Genomic DNA, 22,430 nt, shown 5'->3' on the forward strand with positions numbered 1-22,430 from the left:
AAGGTGTTGGATGGTGTTTCTACTGTTTATGGGCGCTCGTATCGCTTACCATTAGACCTAAATCAATCATTATTATTTTATTTTGATGGCATATACGATTTTAGCTAGATCAATTTGGATTAATAAAAAAATTACATAACATTCAACGTTTTTAAAATGCAGTAAATATTAATACCGGATGCCCCATTTTTTGGTTGGTGGTATCTTTGTGAAAGTATTTCTGTAAAACCAATTATAATTCGTTTTATTTTAATCAAAATCGCTTCACTTCCTAACAATAAATACCTATTGCCAAAGATTCAATAACATCTGTCGGTACCGTGTTTAGCTCACTAATTATAACTATAATTAATATGATAATTAGTAATATGCATGTGTGTAATAATCAATGTACTGTATAATACGAATGGCTTTGTGGTAGTTATTGTTAATTAGTTATCTATTTTATATAATTTGATTTAATGCAATATTATGCAGTTTGGAATAGTACACCAATAAACAATGACGTAAAACATTTTCCTTACCACTAGCTCAAATCCAAAATACACCTAGGACAACATTAGTGAGGTAAACAGTGCATACTCAAGGCAGCAGTCTGGCTAATGAACAATAAGCTATGGTCATGGAACATGCGCCCCAGTGGCGGACTGAAGGCAGAGGTGCGAGAGTTTTTTAATTATTTATTTTTCAAACCTTTCACCGTAGTTTAACGAAATAATAATATAGAATTGCTAACAAACTTTTAGTAACAAAATCATGAACAGAGTCGTTGTCTGCCGAGGTGATTGGGTACAGCGCTATCAAAATCTGAAAATCTGAAGCATCATCTAACCAAAACGAACTGGTGTATTTTGGAAGCATTCAAAACATTATTCCATATTTAACTAAAAGTTTTTTTTTTTTTATAGTAAAGGACAAACAAGGGATCGATATGCAAGTTTCATTTCTCTCAGTCCCTCCCTGTCCTGGCGTGTAAATTAGCGCATGTAACATAAAGATTGGTATCGTAATGATGCATTTGCGTCCTTGACCATTTAGATTTACCAATGTACTTATTAACAATGTACTTTATTTATTTTAACAATGTACTTATTAACATCGTTAACTGAATAAAATTACTTTAAAAAAGTTAGTTAAAACACAATGTAGGCGTAACTTGTAGATAGATACCACATCAATTTCTAGTAAAAATTGTACCGAAGAGAATAAAGTTATCAGTGATTTGTATCCTTAGTAATTAGGAGGCAGTTTTATGGATTGAATGGGATAGGAAGTTATTTATCTGGTAATCACATGGGACTTCCGTTTTAACCATTCATTAGCAACAGTGCCGTCTCTATTTAGAAAGAAAGTAAAGTAATTTATTTCTCACAGACAAACACACATAAGTAAAAACGTATGAATGGGAAAAAGAGAACATTATAAACAAGTACAATTAGTAACAAGTATCAAAAACTATATAGTATCAAAGTATCAAATACTATATATGTCAATACAGTAACTAACTTGTTACTTAATTATCAAATTATTGTGATTAACACTATTTTCTCTTGTTACAGATTTGGTCGCCAACATAACCTCATTTTAACGTCAATTGGGAAAGCGCGCCAAAATGTATCAGTGTTGCCATAGTTGAATTTTAAAAAAATTGGTGTATTATATGTTAGTATTTTGGGTGATTGGAAGACAAGATGGCGACGCCGCCCGAGTCCCCGGTGGAGGAGCACGCATATGAGTTGGAGCCGAGCAGAACTCCCAAACCCATCCCTGTTGCGTTAGAGGAGCTGTGTCGCCAGACTAAGTTCTCTAAGCAGGAGATCAGGGTCATGTACAGAGGATTTAAGACGGTGAGTGGATTTACAGTCAAGATTATGTTATATTTATACATTTATATAGAACACAAGCCCAGGTTCTCGATTTGGCGTTGTGATTACAGAAATATTTTATAAGACAAAAGAGTTATTATTCTATTTTTAGTTATTGATGACATAGAGCTATAGTTATAATATTGCCAAATTGACATGACATGGCACTTATCTTATTCAATGACTAAATATAAAGAGGACAGGCCTCAAAAGTTAGCTATATGAATAAGTTATATTTATGTTAGGGAAATCGACGCAGAATTGTCAATATATATGTCTATCTCTTTTACTCAAAGCTTATTTGGAACGCAACGAAAAAAGACAAAAATAATTGCTTTCTTCGAATATGGCACTATTTCGTTTACTTCAACACACTGGGACCGCCTTGCGGCAGAAACGCCATTTATTGCAGCCCAGTCAGCAAGTATATGTAGTGTCAGACGATGTAAACAAATCTTCATAAATATTGAATTTAAAGTAATATAATCATATTCTCAATTGTTCAGTGTGTTTATTAGTGTATTTGTTAAGTTTCGGAAATGACTCAGTGTTGTGAGAAAGGATGCAAATCGAATTCACGCAAGAAAGACCCCGAAATATCTTTTCATAGGTTAGTAACTGTTTTTACCGAAAATTAGTAAATATCTTTGTATATTTACTTTTTGGATGTGTTTTTATCAATTAAAATTATATGTGGATCTTGTTTGATAAGCTTTGAACCCTTTTAGGCGGGATTTATATCCATTAAAATCATTATGTTTGTTTACACACGAGCTTAGGGATGGGTGGATTTGTTTAGAAATTATTGATATCGATATTTTAACAGACGCCCGTTTATCAGTTACGGTTTTTGTCTTTGAAAGAATGTTAAAGCACATATCAATACTGTATTATCCAGAACGACAAGCTAAGTGAAATTAGAATATTTTTTTAGATTACCAAAAAATTTAAAAACCAAGGCAAAATGAATTGAGAATATTGAGCGACGTGATTGGAATCCTACACCAAATACATATATTCGTTCTTTACATTTTGAGAAGAAATGCATAAACCACACGTTTAATTAACGCGAGTAAAAGATAACTGTTTTGCAACAATATTCCCAATAAGTAAAATAGTAATGATTATTATACTTCACCTAATAGTAATATTACTTTAATATATTGCTATGAATAAAATTAGAATTGTTACATAAAAGAAGAGATAAACATAAAAGAAACAACATAAAGATGAAATGTAAGATATATTTTTACAATTGGCGGTCTTGTTTCGAGCAACCTTTGCATGCACGGAAATAGATACATAATCATATTGTTGTTATTGCAAATAATTATTATAATTGATTATCTTAACCACCATTTTTACGGTCATTGATTTTAGTTTGCTGAAACATAGTTATGTTTCTCGATCAAAGAGCATAATCTATATATATAAAAATGAATTGCTGTTCGTTAGTCTCGCTAAAACTCGAGAACGGCTGAACGGATTTATCTTATCTTGGTCTTGAATTATTCGTGGAGGTCTAGGGAAGATTTAAAAGGTGAGAAAAATTCGAATAATTGCCGGGAAAATCCTCAAAACAGCATTTTTCTATTTCCCATACAAACGTTTTCTAAATAAAATGGAGAGTCAATTTGTAATTTATTACCGCTGCATAAAGTTCAAATTCGCGTGCGCGTTGGAGGATCTAATATCGCGTTCTGAAACTCAACAAAAGTGAAAGTGAATCGCGAACGCGACAAAATTGCATAGTCTCAAAATACATAGTACATAAATAGTGGTCGGCTTCGAGAAACTCAATTTTAGCTAACTTCAGTTGTTAATATAATATATAACTCAAAGGTGACTGACAGTGATATATCAAGGAACAGCCCAAACCATTGGACGGATCGGGCTAAGACTTTACATGCATAAAGCTACTATGACGTAGGCATCCCCTAAGAAAGGATTTTGATAAATTCTACCCTTAAGGGGATAAAATAGGGGATGAAAGTTTGTATAAATGTTCTTAGATTTTCGACTGATTGAACTGAAATTATAGATTGGGGATAAAATTAGTTTGAACCTATAAGTACCGGGAAAATATGTAGCAAGACTTTTATCAAACAGTGGAATTTTATCCTGGAAAACACCTTCACGCGGGCGAAGCCGCGAGCAAAAGCTAGTAATAAAATAAAATAAAACCAACCAAATAATTGCTGGCTAAGCGTAGCCAGCAATTATTTGGTTATTAAAATATTTACTTAATACATGATAAATGGAATAAGATAGCGATCTTATTCCATTTATCATGTATTAAGTAAATATTTTAATCTGTAACTTAAATTTTTAGCAAGGAATAGTGCAACATACAAATATAGATCAAACACAAGTGAATGTTTGTCACAACAGGTACTGCTTTCTTTAACAATTGTTACTTATAAATCAGTTTCAATTTGTTTGTTTATATTATGGTTTGTTATATTTATATTATGGTAGAACCTAACCCCTGTCGTATTTGATCTTTTTTGGGCTTATTTGTCTCTCTTAATTCTTCGATGTCGATACTCAATTTTCGGTACTAGCATATCACTATTGTAAGGGGCGGAGTCGGCACCATTTTATGCATTAAATGTGCCGCATGTCACGTGACCATACCACTCATCCTCTATACTCTTTTATCATTGATCTTATTAAAAAGAAAAAACCTTTTGAAAATTTTACGACCGAAATTTTAAAATTATTTAATTGCATGGAGGTTTTATCTGTGCAAGTTCCACAATTTTTCAGGTCATGCATTCCGAAAACTTATAAAATATAGAATAGCTGGTAACAAGCTTTTATATCCAGACTTATTGTTTGTGTCGTAGCTACCATTGTTAAAATTTGTGAAGAATGCTAAGGCACCGCGCAAACGCGACGTCAATCACCGACACATGACATAAATTTATTCATCCAGTTCCTATGATGTCAAACAGAGAATCCATTTTTGACAGTGTCGTGAAGTTGAAACACTGTTGTTTGTGTACCGTGGTTGAATTTTATTCGTTAAAGTTTTTATAGAATAATTTTCAAAAACAGAACGTCGATCGTGATGTTTATGATTTCAAAATGTCAATTCTATAGAGATCAGTTTAGAGAACTTATATAAATAGAAAAGATAGCCTCGACGATTTTCTTGGTGAAATCTCGTAGTTTTAAGTATTTAAACCCAATATATGCTAATACGCTAAAGTCTGCGAGATTCTAAAACTTTGCCTGCGGTAAAAACGTTTTTCTTTTGATGGGCTTGACGGCAAATCGATATTTTTGATTACATACATTTTAGCCGCAGGCCAAAACCCGTAGCAACGTGTAGCTCCTATCTATATCATGATCAAGTAATGCTAGCTAAGTAGGGAGTGGGCAGACTGCCATGACGGAGGTCGCGGGTTCGATCCCAATGGGTATGGGTATTTATTACTCTTATTAATGGTGTAAAGAAACCAATATATATCAGAAATTTCTGTTAAAATGGCCAAGTTATGTACGACTATCATTAGACATTAGGCTGGTATGCCGCACTAATGTAACATTTATAGGGCAGTCTGGGTTCAGCAGTGAAGCAATATTTATGATTATGAAAAGCTGATATTATTTTATCTAGAATGTCACAATGAAAGTATCGCGGCCCTTTTGCACGCTCTATTATCGAATGTATTTTTTACGATAATCTTTCAATTTGTATCGTCAAAATAAAAACTTTTACGTCATTGTCATCTATACATATAAATCAAAGTCCCCTTTTCTGTCTGTCTATATGTTATCGGTTTTCTCTAAATATACTGAAACGATTTTATAAAATTTGGTATGGAGATAGTTTAAAACCCTGGGAAGGTTATAGGTTCTATCCCGGGAAAATATATAGCGGAAATTTAACCCGGCAAACACCTTAACGCAGGCGAAGCCGCGAACAAAAGCTAGTTAATTATAATTTAATATTTCATTTCCATATTTTTTTGAGAATTATAGTTGTTTATATACCCGGCTGAGAGTAGATATTCCTGTTTACACTTTATAAAAAGCTAGATAATCACTATATCTAAAATGCCGTTGAGACAAAACAGAAATAACAAAAAGGTCTTGCAAATGGTTGTTAGCGGTAGAAATAGTGGAAGCTATGTTTTCCAGAGAATTATTACTTATATAGTGAGATAAGACATATGTATTCTATGAGAACAAAAGTTTTCCCAGTTTTAATAGTGGTAACTCGAGAAATCCCAGTGTATCCCAGTAGTACGAATAGTAAAACCTTTTAACTTGCCAAGTTTTTGTTCAACTGCGAAACTTACGTAAATGGTCTAAGGAACATAGTAATATCTAAAATTAAACTTTAATCTTGTTGTTGGTAAAGTTAAAAATACCATGTCCATTGTATCGAATTATCTAAGTCCTATTTGTCAAAAGTTTGAAACGGAGGCCCATACTATAGTTACCCTTATTCTCTGTTATACTCCAGTAGGAATTATGACAAGCGTTGCGCAGTAGTTGTCAATTTATTGTTTGATAAACGCTACACTACTACAGAACTGACAGTCGCTTCAACATTTCATCAGCTCTGTAACATAGTAGTCTGCGCGGCGCCTTGTCGAAAGCAGAAAGCTGAATCATTGATAGAGAATGAATTACATCCTTGAAAGCTTCCATTTCGAAACACATAGTATGGTAGACTAATTCGTCAGACATTGTTTGCGAATGTAGTTTACATTGTTAGGTGCAGGGCGCGGAAGCTGGCTATTAGCCGTCATGTGTACAAACAGCCCTAACGTATCAGCGGAGCACTACCAGGGGCGCGTTTCACATATTTACTGCCGCAGGGATTGCAAGTTATAAGCGAAAAGATGCTAAATATAACAAAATGCAGTGGATATATATTGCAAGAAGAATTGATTATACGAGGGGATCTTTTCGTCTTCTTTTATATTTTGAGTTTAATTTCACGCTAGAGTTCAGACTACCCTATAACAACACAAACTCTACATATATTATGGCTTCCATCCTAAATTTATCGGTAATTTCGTCATTGTCGAATAATAATAGCAGATACAAAACAATTAATACAAATTTCCAGAAATTAAATAGTGTTGTAAAACCCACCATAGTGGCCCATGTAAGTGTATCGCGTTCCGGAATCAGCCTGTGTATATCCGGTTCCAACAGGTCGATAATTGTGCCAACTACCGAGGGGGAATCTCTCATCAGTCGACATTCTATTGGACCCAACTCCTTACCGTCAGGTGAAGTAGGGACCCCGCCGTGCACGTTTAAAAAAGGCCATTGTCGACGTTCTACATTTCTAATTGACGACGTTTTAAAGTCGTCTATGAGAGTTAGAAACACTAAACATTTCCAAATCATTAACGCATTCATTCGGAATATCATCCTACGTTGTAACGCAATCTCGTAACCCGCGTAGTTCTTGGAAACAATTTAGTATTTTTCCTCGCACTACGTAAATAACTCTAGTTAGAAATTATCTGTTCCTACAAACGTCGGATTTAAGAAATGACTATTCGTCCTACATATTGAGCGAGAATATCACAGCGCGTAACGAGTTGCCATAAACACTCCATCGGCTTATTTATCATTATGCTGCAGACTAAACATCTTGGCACCGGCCACTGTCTCGCGTTTGTAAACAACGTCCTGATTCTGGATTTGAAGGAGTTATTGCGATATATAAACTCTATGCTTATATAAATAAACATATTTCAAAATTTAATCAATGTTTTATACTAGTTGTTGCTCGTGGCTACGACCACGTGAAAAGCCTTTCGCACTACAAAGACTCATAAAACTGTTTATGACGCCTACGGCGAATATGTAAAAGATAAGATTAAAAAGATTCCATTATTTCCCATGGAAATAAATCATCGGGAGAAAAAGTAGCCAAGTATTCATACAGGAGATATATGTACCAAATTTCATCCAATTTCGTTTAGTTGTTTCTGCGTTTACTTCTAACAAATATCCAAATATCTTTACAAACTTTCGAAGTTATAATATCAGTAAGATAAGATTACAAATTTAGTCATAACGAATAGTTACTTAGTTAGTTAGTTTCGGGCTCACTTTGGAAAACCATATTACATTATTATTAGGTATCGAATTTTGAGATTTATTTCCTTCTGTGAAGTCCGCTTGCTCCTACGTATTAGACTTGTTCCTGGCTTGTCCGTGAACAACGGAAACTGTCGCGCGTCGTTCAAATGTCGCCGATGTTGTTACACGCCGCTTTGTCGACACGGTTTTTAATGTAATATTGTATGTGATACGTCGACCGTAAATGGAAATAAAGTTAATGTTTTTACACCGCCTTTATCAGTCTTTTTCAGTAAACGATCCCAATTATAATCTTCAATCCTTCAATCAATCAAAAAATGTCATTTGTCAACATGTCAAAAAAAACTATATTCTGATTGGTTAATTTTTGAGGTAGATCAAAACAACCGATTGGGATCCTTTATTAAAAATGGCGGTATGTGATAAAACAAATACTTTGGTATGTAAATGCGCTCACTGGCCTAGAAGCCCTAGTTTTTTCTTATCAGGTGTATCTGCCAGCTTTTACAACAAGGCTACCGGCCTGTTGAGAAAGCTGGCAGGCGTTGACCACCTTTGGCACGATGAAACGAAAAAAATTCGAACTGTCATTTCTTTGGCTTTCCAATAGATCTCCTTTCGGTATTCTCTAGCATGCAAAAAACTGTTTTATTTTTTTTCTTCTGCCAGTATAACAAATACGTTTAGTAAAGTTTATTGTCGATACAGCATCAGACTAATAGAGAGCTACGGTACTCCGTAGACTCAAATGGAAGACGTCTGACGAGTTTACTCTCTGTTCCACTTACGAGGCCATACTGATATACGTTTTCAGTTTTTAATTGCTTACCTACATATGTCATAATTTATTATATTCTTGACTTCAAAGTAAAGTTCGAAATGCATCGAAATTGTTTATTATCTAAATATCCGAATGTTGTTTACGGCCAGAGATGGCAGCCGATGCCAAAGTGTTTAGTCTGAGCTTACAAAATTACACTGTTTGTCGCTATATTCGCACTCAATAGAATTTTATGATCTGACATGAAAGTTGTGATGGATTTCGAGATAGTTTGATACTTGTTTATTATTATGCAGTGTGATTTATTATGTCTACCCTGAGTATATACACAGGAAAATTAATAATAAAGTATTGTAAATAACGTTTATTTCTTCTACTAACACTTATTGTACAAGAGGATTTTTGAACATTTTCAACAACTAATTGAAGGATCTACACAAATTAAACTTGAATTGTAAGTAAAGGATAGCGAAGTTGCGGCATCTGAATGCAAGAAAAATGTTCAATACTTAACTCTTTTAAAATAGAATCGAAATTTTAGCGCACGCTGTAGGTATTTCCAGAATGACATTGTGAAATACTCGACAGTCGTACTGTTCGAGTATCTTCATCTCGGTGTTGGCAGTACCAAGATATTGTGCAGACCTACATCACGAATAGGGCTGCCAGCGACAGAAAATGCACGTCACTATTTTAACTATTATAATATGCATAAAAATAGTTTCCCCAATTACCACAAGATAGAGTAATAATTCGTATTCTGAAACAAAATTCTTATGTTTTAGGCATCTCATTACAAACTAGAATCATATTTTTGTCCTGATATTAGATGTGACAAAAACAACTCACGAACTTTACTGCAGGTTATTGCACACACATAAACATAGCATACCTATATATTATGTAAGTATTACTTACTAGTACTTACCGTGCATAATGCATGCATATATGCATAATAAATGCATGTTACTTGCGAGATCAATTCGAAATAATTCATATTTTCAAAGCATTTGAGCTTGTTTTGTATCTAGTATCCGCATTACAAATCTGCCGATTGTGTAACTACGGTGAAATCCAGCATAGACATAAGTCAAGATAATCCGTCCTTCGATGTCACAAATGTGATGGTTTTTATAATTTCTAACGGTAGACATCCGTATTTCAAACAAAAAAAAATAGAAGAATAAAATGAAATTCTAAAATCCATTTTAAACACTGTTGCCAACCCCGATTATAATAAACATGGCGGACTTGTAACTGTCATAGTTGACAAGAGAGCGCGCGCTTCTCCTATTTTTGGCGCCAACGGTCGACGACTTTCTTACCTACTGACCTTTTCATTAAGCGCGGAGCATCTCTATATCGGACCCTTTCGCACTTGTTGGTTTTGTATAGCGCTATCTCAGTCATAGCCCAATTTGTAGGGGAGTAGGGATTATTTTTGCCTTTGGTTTATGAGTCTGGCAGTGGCACATTACTGTGGAGACATTTTGCGCGAACTGTTTGCTCCGGATCCTTTTGTATTTGATCACATTATTTTCTACGCAGGCTCGACTCTGGAAATATATCGGAATGATGTTTTTTAATCATGGGCAGCGATCACGTTTACTGGTTAAGACTTCTAGGAGGCTTTTTGATGAAAATACGATTAAACAATGTCAGTCTTATTTATTTTTATTTGTAATGAATAAATGTTAGATTGCATACTAGAGATAAATGAATACTTGGTTGTTTTTGTCGCATATTGTGGTAAATTAAGGGGATTAAGATAATATTTTTATCCAGGTATCGATAGGTCTTACGAAAACTAGTGTTTTAGAATTCACTAGATAATTCAATATTGATCAAATACTGTATATGTTTATCAAAATTTTAATCACTTGACGAACTTGATAATCAATACGTAGAAAATACTTAATTAACCGTAGTAACATTTTTAAATTTAAAAATATTCCCTCTAACCACCTAAGCCGTCTAAGACCTATAATTATGAAAAACATTAATTAAAAAGAGAGTGCTAACTACAAAGCTAAACAGTTTATTACGAACGCTATCTTGACACACATTTCTCACTTTCAACTAAGCAACTTGTACGGCGAGTTAGAAAATTTTAAGTTAGAACTATTTTTGGTTGGCCTGCACTTACAAGCGCCGTGGCCTGCTGTGACACGTGTCACTACATAACGCGCTCGGCTCGTATAGCCGTCAGCTGAATGATACGCAAAGCCATTATATCTCGAGTGGTCTCTCGTCGCACTGTTGTGATGGAGCTGTCATTGATCCATAGGTGGACTGAGTGGCTGAGCGTTCCTGTCCACTTATGAAATGAATATGAACAGAAAAGTACGGGAGAAGTAATCGCGCGGCTCAGAGACAGAAAATCGAGCTGCGGGGTAAACTAATACAAGAAAAGTGGTGGTAGGTCTCTCATTTCCACACGACCGCAGCTCCGTCCTCGCCGTCGAGGACCTCGCCGCGTCCCCTGTCCTCCCGACCCTTCTGATAATTCCGGCCCGGGCGCCGATGTAATCATGTTAGACAGTTAGGTCGCTTGCGCACCTTTCGCGTTTTCCATAATCGTTGATGTCCCCAAAACATCTTCTCTCAGTGGCCGTCCTGAGCCGAGGCCGTGTCCCTTTAGAGGGTTGCCCTCAGCATGGTCACTTAAGGGCTCGTAGTGCCTAGAGCACTCACCCGCAAGACCGGTGTGTTTGTATAAGCCGGCCCTGCCAGGCTAGCAAACGTAATTCAGGAAAAAAGAAAAATAAATAAAAGGTCTCTCATATGTTAAAGTCCGTCTGGATAGGTACCACCGCAATGTTTAATTCTGCCGCTAAGGAGTGTGTAGTCACTATTGCGTTCCGGTTTGAAGGATATTCTTAACAGTTTAACTACTAGACATAATTAAGACTTAACATCTTACGTCTCATGATGGCGAGCGCATTGGAAAACCAAACAATACTTTGTAATCAAGGTGTTGGATGGTGTCTCTATTGTATATGGGCGGTCGCATCACTTACCATCAGACGAACCGCAAGCTCGTCTCATCATTCAAAACAGGGATGTTATGGAGCTCCTTAAATGTAACCGAAAATATCGGATATCCAAAATAAAAATATATCCGTAACCGTAATCGTATCCGTTACAAAAGTTTCGGATAAGTTGTGGATAATATGTTATGACAGGTTTTTGTTTTACCGCTCGCGTGCCACGTGAATCTTTCATAGTTTGTTTATTATTTTAGTCATAACATAATATTATTCATAAATAGTATTGTTTTTATTTATCAGTAGATATTTAATTTAGTAAATTAAAGGAAAAGTGTTGTGTTACGTATCTAGATTGATTTATAAGGACAAAATGCGTCCAAAGTCGAGTTTAATTTGGACATTTTTTTCATCAAGTTACCGTAAATTTTGCAAAATATAAACAGTGTGATAAAAACTTTTCACGGAGAGGAGGTGGTACTACTTCACTGAAACTCTTCACTCTCTCTTCACTCTCTCTCTCTTCACCACAAATCAAAATATAGTGGTTCTCTGAATACCTATGTTCCCCACTTAGTTCATCGATAATTTGTAATCGACGAGGACGACGGACGATAGTAATCGACGCTCTACCGTATTACATACTATTTTTATTTTACTTTAATCTATTATCCGTAACCGAAACTATCCGAAACTAACGGATAATACGAAATAATTACATATCCGTAACCATATCCGAAACCAATATAAATTTATTCCTATATCCATATCCGTATTCAGATCCAAAATTTCATATCCATAACATCCCTGATTCAAAGCAATAAAAAAAAGAAAAAGATATAGGTAATAGCCGGATAGCCGCTTTAGCTTTATATTACAGAATGGTCAACTGTATTCGTGTGTAAATATCAGTTCACTTTATACTTATGCCTTTGAGTAATGCTAATTTATTGTGCAAAACAACAAGGATCTTATATTTAACCCATAACTCATTTAGACTTGCTAATAGTTATATAAGTTAAGCTACAAAGCAGTCCAATCTGAGCCCGCTGAAGCGCTTTTATAATAAAGTTACTCCAGTGAGCCAAAAATACATTGTTGCGATGCGAGCCATATTTCACTAACATAGGATCTAGCTACAGAAGTTATTCGGGCGCTGAAATTTCTATAACACCGACGTTTAGAGCAGGCTTGTGAAGTCTTGAGCCAGTAACAACTAACAAGCTGGCTTTGTGGCTGCTGATGACGGAATAAAAATAAAAAAGAACACGATGCAAATTATGCGGAACTTGCAGATTTCTTGTTGTTGCGATAGTTTTATTGTGCTAACAAAACGTTTCAGATAATTGTGGGTAAAAACTACTTATGTAAGTTTATTTTCTACCTACTTAAGACGTATGCTGCAAAATATTATAGACCTAAATATGTTTTTCTACGCAACTGAATAATAATATGATTTTCAACCATCTATGGCGACATGAATGCCCATAAGAGCTACTTAGGTACGCCCAACACTCAAAATTTTACAATTATGTTTTACGTGAACTGTGCTCGTTTTATTGGAATGTTAAGGTTTATAGTGGCCTTTAGTTGGTTGTTATGTCGTTTAAACCTGACAGAAATAAATAATATATTATATTAAATAATAATAACACTTTTATATACTGTTCTACGACTAGGCCTCCTCTACTACTAAAGAGTTGTACTACGGAGGAGTGAGAAACTTTTCCAAACGGAGTTGCACAAGCGATGGAAACCTACCAAATAATAACAGTCACAAAGAATTCATATAGGAGGATTAACGGCAAAGAGCGGCGATGCGTGCAGTGCGTGCGTACTGTTTCTCCCCAGAGCCCCGCTTAATTAGCTACCATTAGTTTGTTTTAATCAAACGTTTCATTATCCTATGGACCTATACCATGTAAACACATAAATTAGATTAGGGTCATATAAATAAATCAATCTCACCTTTGTATTAAACTTCAAATAGACATTTATTATTAAACTATTTAATAAACGAAGCTTAAACTGTCATTGATGAGTTAGTTCTCAGTTCAGTGCTTTTACATAAACTAAAGTTTCTGTCTAAGTTACCGACTCTTAAGATGCCGGTCTTAGTTTGACAATCTTTCGTCTGATATCGCACGAGTGATATTGAGTTGCACTTATTAATACGGCCCTATGTACAGTAACGGCGGCGATAGCCTAGTTAGGTTTGGAACGGCCTGCCGAGTCGAATGTCTGTAGGTTTAAAACCCAAGGGTACACACCACTGACTTTTCTAAACTGATGTGTGTATTCTTTGTGAATTATCGGATGCTTTAACGGTGAAGGAAAACATCGTGAGGAAACCTGCGTACCTGAGAAATTCTCTACAGGAATTTGGAGGGTGTGTGAAGTCTACCAATCCGCACTAGGTCAGCGTTGTGGACTAAGGCCTAATCCCTCTCAGTAGTAGACGAGACCCGTGCCCAGCAATGGGACAGTGTATAATACAGGGCTGATATTATTTTACATATATATATAGGTGTATAAACAATTATTATTAATAAAATTCAAATTTAGAACTGTTATTAGTATTAAGTCGACTTAAGGTTATAGCTTAAGGTCCATTTTTCATACATTTTGTTTCACCTTTAATCTGAGTAACTAAACAAGTATTGGCAAGTAAAGAATTTAAATTCACGTCTAGTTAGTGATTAGTTCTCGCAGTTGAAAGAAAAACGTAAAAATAATTAATATGCATGGATATTTCGGCCTTTAAAATTTCGTCATATTAAATTCCGTCATATTCACTAACTAGACGTGAATTTAAATTCTTTACTTGTCAATACTTGTTTAGTTACCCAGATTAAAGGTGAAACAAAATGTATGAAAATGGACCTTAAGCTATAACCTTAAACCAATTAACAGCAGCCAGCAGTGGGATTAGACATAATCGTATCCGAGAAGCCCTACAGCGAGATTTAATGTATTGTTTTATTGTATATACAGTGTATACGTAGTGGTCCTGAATACTACGTCTTACCTAGTGCAGGTGGGGTGGCGTGATATGGGGGAGGAACTAGTTATTAGCTGTTAAAGTGTCGACATTTTATTACGCCCCTTTGATTGTATTAATGAGAGTTTTAACTTGATTTTAGCTTCTCTTTTCAACCTTATACAAGCTTCGTTGTTTCCTCACGAGTCGCGATGTCTGCCATTAATAATAAACGATCTCAATCGCTTTTTTTTTATCTATCTCAAAAATGGACCAATAAGAACAGAGTATTTTTGACATATTTACGAATGAGTTATTTTGATTGGTTCATGCTAGGAATCGGATTGAAGATTGAGATTGGGATCGTTTATTGGAAATGGCTGTTAGTTGCTCTAAACGTCCACGTTTGTGGTGTGTACTCAATTTTCCCTTATACCCTTATAACATTTTTTATATGATATGATACTTCATTTATACTTAAGGCATTAGGACCGCAACATTAGATTAAATTTGAATGAGATGAAACAGTTTACGTCAGTTTAGCTGCCATAAGTAAAAGATTATACTATGTTCCTTTACTAAAATAACAATAAATTGAGTAGAACTCTTCCTTTACTTAAAATTCGTAAATAGTACAGCGGCCGAATATAGCGGTAGTTTCATTACAAATACATATTTCATAAAATACTTAAAAAAAAATAACTAAGTAATATTTTTAAAAATATTTCATAAAGTAACTAATGTTTCATGTGACCCATTAGACCAGCGGACCGGTTTTTAAATTCATTCATTTCTTTTTAATAAAATTAACAAGAATACAAAATAATACAAAATAATTTATGACTACACAATGCCCATCTACATAAACGTAGAAAATTAAAAAATCAAACATACAATGTCACGCACCCCAATATATAATAAATCCAGATTCATTAAACATTCAATCTGATTATAAATTTTAACTAAAACGTTTCATTTCCATGGTCGAATTCTGTCCGATCGAGCGGCGGTTTATTTTGCGTATTGTGGGTAGCACGCGAAATTGCGTGATGGCACAACTACTACGCCTCCACAATTTATATTATAGAGTATTAGGCCCATATTTAACGCCACTACGAGTTCTCGATTTTAGATTAATTAAAGATTAGACGTGAAACATCACGTCGATTGGCTTTGAGTTAAGATAAAGGGACTTCTCTTGCTCATCGAAGGTTCGCAGATTATATGACTAAGTAAGTACGTAGAACGATCATAGTCATTATAGAAATACCGTGGACTTTATGTTTACTTGTTTGAGATGACTGACATAATCTTGTGTATATATATATCTATATATATAAAAATGAATCCCTAATTTCGAACGGCTGGAGCGATTACACTATTTTTTATTGTGTTTGTTTTTGTCAGGAGAATGTTCTTATGAAAGAAAAAAAACAAAAAATTGCGCGGAAAATTAGAAAATTTAAGAAAACTTAACGTAAATATTAATTTTATATAACTGTCAATTGTTTGAAATAACTGTCAGCGATTGACAGAATGCGCGCTGCAAATCAATGACTAAATATAAAGAGGACAGGCCTCAAAAGTTAGCTATATGAATAAGTTATATTTATGTTAGGGAAATCGACGCAGAATTGTCAATATATATGTCTATCTCTTTTACTCAAAGCTTATTTGGAACGCAACAAAAAAAAGACAAAAATAATTGCTTTCTTCGCATATGGCACTATTTCGTTTACTTCAACACACTGGGACCGCCTTGCGGCAGAAACGCCATTTTATGCTGGGCAGTCGGCAGGTACATGTAGTGTCAGACGATGTAAACAAATCTTCATAAATATTGAATTTAAAGTAATATAATCATATTCTCAATTGTTCAGTGTGTTTATTAGTGTATTTGTTAAGTTTCGAAAATGACTCAGTGTTGTGTGAAAGGATGCAAATCGAATTCACGCAAGAAAGACCCCGAAATATCTTTTCATAGGTTAGTAACTGTTTTTACCGAAAATTAGCAAATATCTTTGTATATTTACTTTTTGGATGTGTTTTTATCAATTAAAATGATATGTGGATCTGGTTTGTTAAGCTTTGGACCCTTTTAGGCGTGATTTATACACATTAAAATCATTATGTTTGTTTACACACGAGCTTAGGGATGGGTGGGTGGATTTGTTTAGAAATTATTGATATCGATATTTTAACAGACGCCCGTTTATCAGTTACGGTTTTTGTCTTTGGAAAGAATGTTAGAGCACACATCAATATTGTATTATTCAGAAGGACAAACTAAGTGAAATTAGAATATTTTTTTAAGATAACCAAAAAATTTAAAAACCAAGGCAAAATGAATTGAGAATATTGAGCGACGTGATTGGAATCCTACACCAAATACATATTTCTTTACATTTTGAGAAGATATGCATAAACCACACGTTTAATTAACGCGAGTAAAGATAACTGTTTTCCAACAATATTCGCGATAAGTAAAATAGTAATGATTATTATACTTCACCTAATAAGTAGTAATATTACTTTAATATATTGCTATGAATAAAATTAGAATTGTTACATAAAAGAATAGATAAACATAAAAGAAACAACATAAAGATGAAATGTAAGATATATTTTTACAATTGGCGGTCTTATGTTTCGAGCAACCTTTGCATGCACGGAAATAGATACATAATCATATTGTTGTTATTGCAAATAATTATTATAATTGATTATCTTAACCACCATTTTTACGGTCATTGATTTTAGTTTGCTGAACCATAGTTATGTTTCTCGATCAAAGAGCATAATAATAAAATAAAAATAAAAACCAACCAAATAATTGCTGGCTACGCTATCTTATTCCATTTATCATGTATTAAATAAATATCTTAATCTGTAACTTAAATTTTTAGCAAGGAATAGTGCAACATACAAATATAGATCAAACACAACTGGATGTTTGTCACAACAGGTACTGCTTTGTTTAACAATTGTTACTTATAAATCAGTTTCAGTTTGTTTGTTTACATTATGATTTGTTATATTTATATTATGGTAGTTCCTAACCCCTTTCGTATTTGATCTTTTTGGGGCTTGTTTGTCTCTCTTAATTCTTCGATGTCGATACAAAATTTTCGGTACTAGCATATCACTATTGTAAGGGGCGGAGTCGGCACCATTTTGTTCATGAAATGTGCCGCATGTCACGTGACCATATTACCCATCCTCTATACTTCTTTTATCATTGCTGCAAATACATAGTTAAGACAGGACGTCTGTCGGGTCAACTAGTTATTAATATATCTAAGTACTAGTTTTGATTAATTTAACGGCTTCCGAAATCAGCTCAGAAAAATAGACAAACTAAATATTTTGGAACAGTAAGGAAATAACCAATTGGGAATTTTCGAAAAGAACTATAACAATATTAAGCATTCACCGACAGACTTCAATGTCATTTATTTTTACCAGATTAAATTAAAATTGAACATCAAAAATTAAAAAGTAAATAGAATCTTACCCACATAAAGTTCGAAATAAAAAAGTAGCGCTCATTCACACATCAATACAACCGCAATACAATAACAGTACGAAGGTGACTATTATTTACATGTTTACTGTACATAAACATAAAAGATGCTTATCATTGTACTAAATTTTAATAACAATCGGGCAATAACCATACATACCCCTTACAGTTCAAAATGCAGAGAGGTCGTAAGAAAGGTATGGAAGGTATAAAGGTCGAAATAACAATAATAATATCAGCCCCGTATTATATACTTGCCCACTGCTGAGCACGGGCCTCCTCTACTACTGAGAGGGATTAGGCCTTAGTCCACCAAGCTGGCCTAGTGCGGATTGGTAGACTTCACACTTTCGAAATTCCTATAGAGAACTTCTCAGATGTGCAGGTTTCCTCACAATGTTTTCCTTCACCGTTAAAGCGAACGATAAATTCACAAAGAATATACACATGATTTTAGGAAATTCAGAGGTGTGTGCCCTTGGGATTTGAACCTGCGGACATTCGTCTCGGCAGTCCGTTCCACACCCAACTAGGCTATCGCCGCTAAAGGTAGAAAAGACGTGTAGAAAGCTTTTGAGGTACTGGTTTGTTTTTTACTATACGATAAAGTAACTCCACTGAACTTGATGGTAAGTGGAAGGTAAGTTGATGTTAAATGGAGTGGTGGCTCGATTCTATCTAGAATCGATTGACGAGAGCTGATTTTTCCATTGCCGTTCGCCATATTTATGGTAGCACTTTGGGAACGGAATACACATAGGCTGATCACGGAAATATATTTGTAGAGATATAGATATAGAAAGACACACACGCCTTTCATCCTCGAGAGGGAAGTCATAGGAGAAACTGGTGCACCCACTTTTCACCATATGTATTCCATCCCATGATGTTATAGGCATTGAATGTGATAGGCGGCGAGCCTATCGCCATATCGTTAAATTCCAGACTACGTTCTGATACTGAGTAGTAAAACCAAATATCACTTTACCCGACCCGGGATTCGAACTCGAGACAGCACTGCAGTCGTAGCGTAATACAACTACTCCACCCAGGCACATATAGAAAGATAGCTGTGATGTGAAATTTAACGAAAGGGAAACCTGCACATCCTAGTACATACAAATACTTGTACTAATATAAATGCGGTGATAATTACATGAACCATGAATTACGAAAGGAAAGCCGGTAAGAATCGGGTTGTATGGACCCTTCGCCACTGGTATATATAAAACTCTATTAATGTTTTAGTTTGCAGTTCCATTAGTCTAATATCCATCATTATTAAGGTCCTTTATCAGTGCAAGAATCAGAGTTCCATTAATTGGAATTCGATCAATTTCGATTCGATTGATTGCCAATCATATTAAATGTTTAGTCACTGTCGATACTGGCCAGGCCTTGGTCGTGATTTAAGCTGTCATTTTTAACCGACTTCAGAAGAAGGAGGAGGTTCTCAATTCCATTTTTTTTATGTTTGTTACGTCAGAACTTTTCACTGTGAACCGATTTTGATGATTCATTTTTGCTAAGTAAATACATGAACAAATGAACGAAAACAATGTTTAATTTTTATTAGGCACCGACTCCAAAGTTGATAACTAGTATATATAGGAAATGTTTGATATTTTTTTGGTTTTTAGTGATTTTTGAAGGCGATATAATTGTTCCTGTAGCTTCCTATTAGTGAAAAATCAAAATCGTTTAAATATTTCCTGCGATTAGTTCGTCCGAACAAACAAACTTTTCAATTTTACATAATAGTATAGATATTTTTAACTGAATAACTATTCTTGGAAGCATTGTGCGCACTGCGATCAAATTTGATTTCTTTATTACCTCTAGGCATTCTCTAGGTATTTAATAAATTCTCTTATTTGTTGTCAGTGTTCAATTACAATTATAGATTTTTAATTATGACTACAGAAGCGATAAATTGACAATTAGATACGTATATTGCAAAAGATGGAAGATGTAGATTCAGAAGGTCCTATTGTCAATTTAAAATACGTTATCTTTTTCAGGAATGTCCTGAGGGCGTCGTCCAAGAAGACTCGTTTAAGGATATCTATGCCAAATTTTTCCCTCACGGAAGTAAGTATAAGTTTCACGTTACTTAGCTTCATGCACTTCTCAGGCATTTTTTTATACGGACAGGGCAGATTGACCCTACCAATGACGTTTTACAAATAGACGCGTCATACACTAACAAAATTGCACATAAAAACGGCGCACTATTTGCTATAGTCACGTACCTGTACAAATAATTATAGATTGGCTCGAAGAAGGAATAAAAAGATGCAGCATACATTCGTTAAACAATATATACATCGACAGTTACGTAACAACGTCAGTGCTGCACGCTCATTGGCCGTTGAGTCGGGCAATTACCTTACTTTCGTCTTGCCAGTATTGAGCTCGGACAACGTATCTATGTAATAAATACATCTTAGGACCCTACCACACCCCCCCCCGACCCCCTCGCGCCGGTGACGATCAAAGAAGTCGTCACTCTGATCAAGGCACTAAATAGGCGAAAAGCCCCCGGGGCTGACGGTATCCCCACTAGGTTACTGAAAATGCTACCGGGGCATCTGGTCAAGATTCTTGCTGACATCCTCAATGCAGCATTCCAGAACTGCTACTTTCCTGAGGCCTGGAAAGAAGCAGTCGTGATAGGGATTCACAAGCCGGGTAAACCCGCGTCAGATCCGGCCTCTTATAGGCCCATTAGCCTCCTTAGTACGATAGGGGAAACTTTATGAGCGGATCGTCCTCGACCGTCTCAAAATAGTAGCCAATTCTCACAATCTGCTCCCTCCGGAGCAGTTCGGTTTCCGTAATAGGCACAGTTGCGTGCATCAGATACTCCGCATCACGGAGCATGCCTACTCTAAATTCAAGTTAGGATTTTATACCGGTGCTCTCTTCTTCGATGTTGAGAAAGCATTCGACAAAGTGTGGCACAACGGCTTGCTGTACAAGCTGTACACTCTCAACGTGCCCACACATCTCGTGCACATCATACGAGAATTTTTGTTGAATCGCGGCTTCAAATATCGCGTCGAGGGCACCCTCTCCTCTAGACATACCATCTCGGCCGGAGTCCCGCAAGGCTCCGCGCTATCACCCTTTCTCTTCTCGCTATATACTAGCGATATTCCTAAATTCAAAGACGCCCATCTGGCGCTATTCGCGGACGATACGGCGATCTACGCTTCACGTAGAGAGCCGGAACATGTGGTGCGCACTTTGCAGGCCGCCGCCGATCAGCTCGGCGAGTGGTTTCGCAAATGGCGCATCACTGTCAACCCTCCAAAAGCCAAGCTATCCTATTCCATAGGATGCCTAAGAAAGAAGCGCCTAACGCTTCAGTTAGATTGTCTGGCCAGATCATCCCTTGGACCCGTAAGGTCAAATATCTAGGTGTGTATCTTGATCAGAGTTTGACCTTCGCCCCGCACGTAAATGCGGTACGCGCGCGAGCCGCATTCGCGATGAGCCAGCTCCACTGGCTCCTAAACCGTAAAAGTAAGATGTCTATCGTGGTACGTTCGCAATAGCAACCTCCACGTGGACACCGATATGCCGACCATCAGGCACTTTATGCACATGGCCAGCAGACGCTATTTCGATAAGGCGGTCAATCACCCGAACCCGTTAGTCCGATTAAATTCAAAATACACTCCATTCGACCGCGCGAAATGGAGAAGACCGCGTTCAGTTCTGTCAGATCTAGAGGACGATATAACTCTGGCAATACGTAGAAAGCACGAGCTGCTTAAAAAGCTCAAACACTCTACACGACCGCTGCTCCGTCCTCGCCGTCGAGGACCTCGCCGCGTCCCCCGTCCTCCGACCCTTCTGATAATTCCGGCCCGGACGCCGATGTAACCATGTTAGATTGTTAGGTCGTTCTTTCGCACCTCTCGCGTTTCCATAAACGTTGATGTCCCCAAAACATCTTCTCTCAGTGGCCGTTCTGAGCCGAGGTCGTGACCCTTTAGAGGGTCGCCCTCAGCATGGTCACTTAAGGGCTCGCAGTGCCTAAAGCACGCACCCGCAATACCGGTGTGTTTGTATAAACCGGCCCTTGCCAGGCTAACAAACGTATGACAGAATCAAAAAAAAAAAAAAAAAAAATACCACACCCGATGGTAAGTATAGTGGAGTCCAATAGAATGTCGACTGACGAGAGATCATTACCACTCGACAG

At 36.0% G+C, this 22,430-nt stretch overlaps 1 protein-coding gene across 2 annotated transcripts in view; it reads left to right on the forward strand.

The window, feature by feature from the left end:
• Nucleotides 1-22,430, forward strand: part of LOC115451549 (Kv channel-interacting protein 1) — a 48,495-nt gene that overhangs the window by 12,548 nt on the left and 13,517 nt on the right. The window contains exons 2-4 of one of the 2 annotated variants that reach the window (XM_030179898.2): nucleotides 531-659; nucleotides 1,560-1,847; nucleotides 20,239-20,308. In XM_030179898.2, the coding sequence (XP_030035758.1) occupies nucleotides 1,692-1,847; nucleotides 20,239-20,308 (226 nt within the window). In that variant the 5' untranslated portion in view covers nucleotides 531-659; nucleotides 1,560-1,691. The remainder of the gene's footprint in view (nucleotides 1-530; nucleotides 660-1,559; nucleotides 1,848-20,238; nucleotides 20,309-22,430) is intronic. The other variant, XM_030179897.2, reaches the window with a different exon arrangement.

Source organism: Manduca sexta, chromosome 26 (assembly GCF_014839805.1).
Source record: "Manduca sexta isolate Smith_Timp_Sample1 chromosome 26, JHU_Msex_v1.0, whole genome shotgun sequence".
Classification (NCBI taxonomy): Eukaryota; Metazoa; Arthropoda; class Insecta; order Lepidoptera; family Sphingidae; genus Manduca; species Manduca sexta.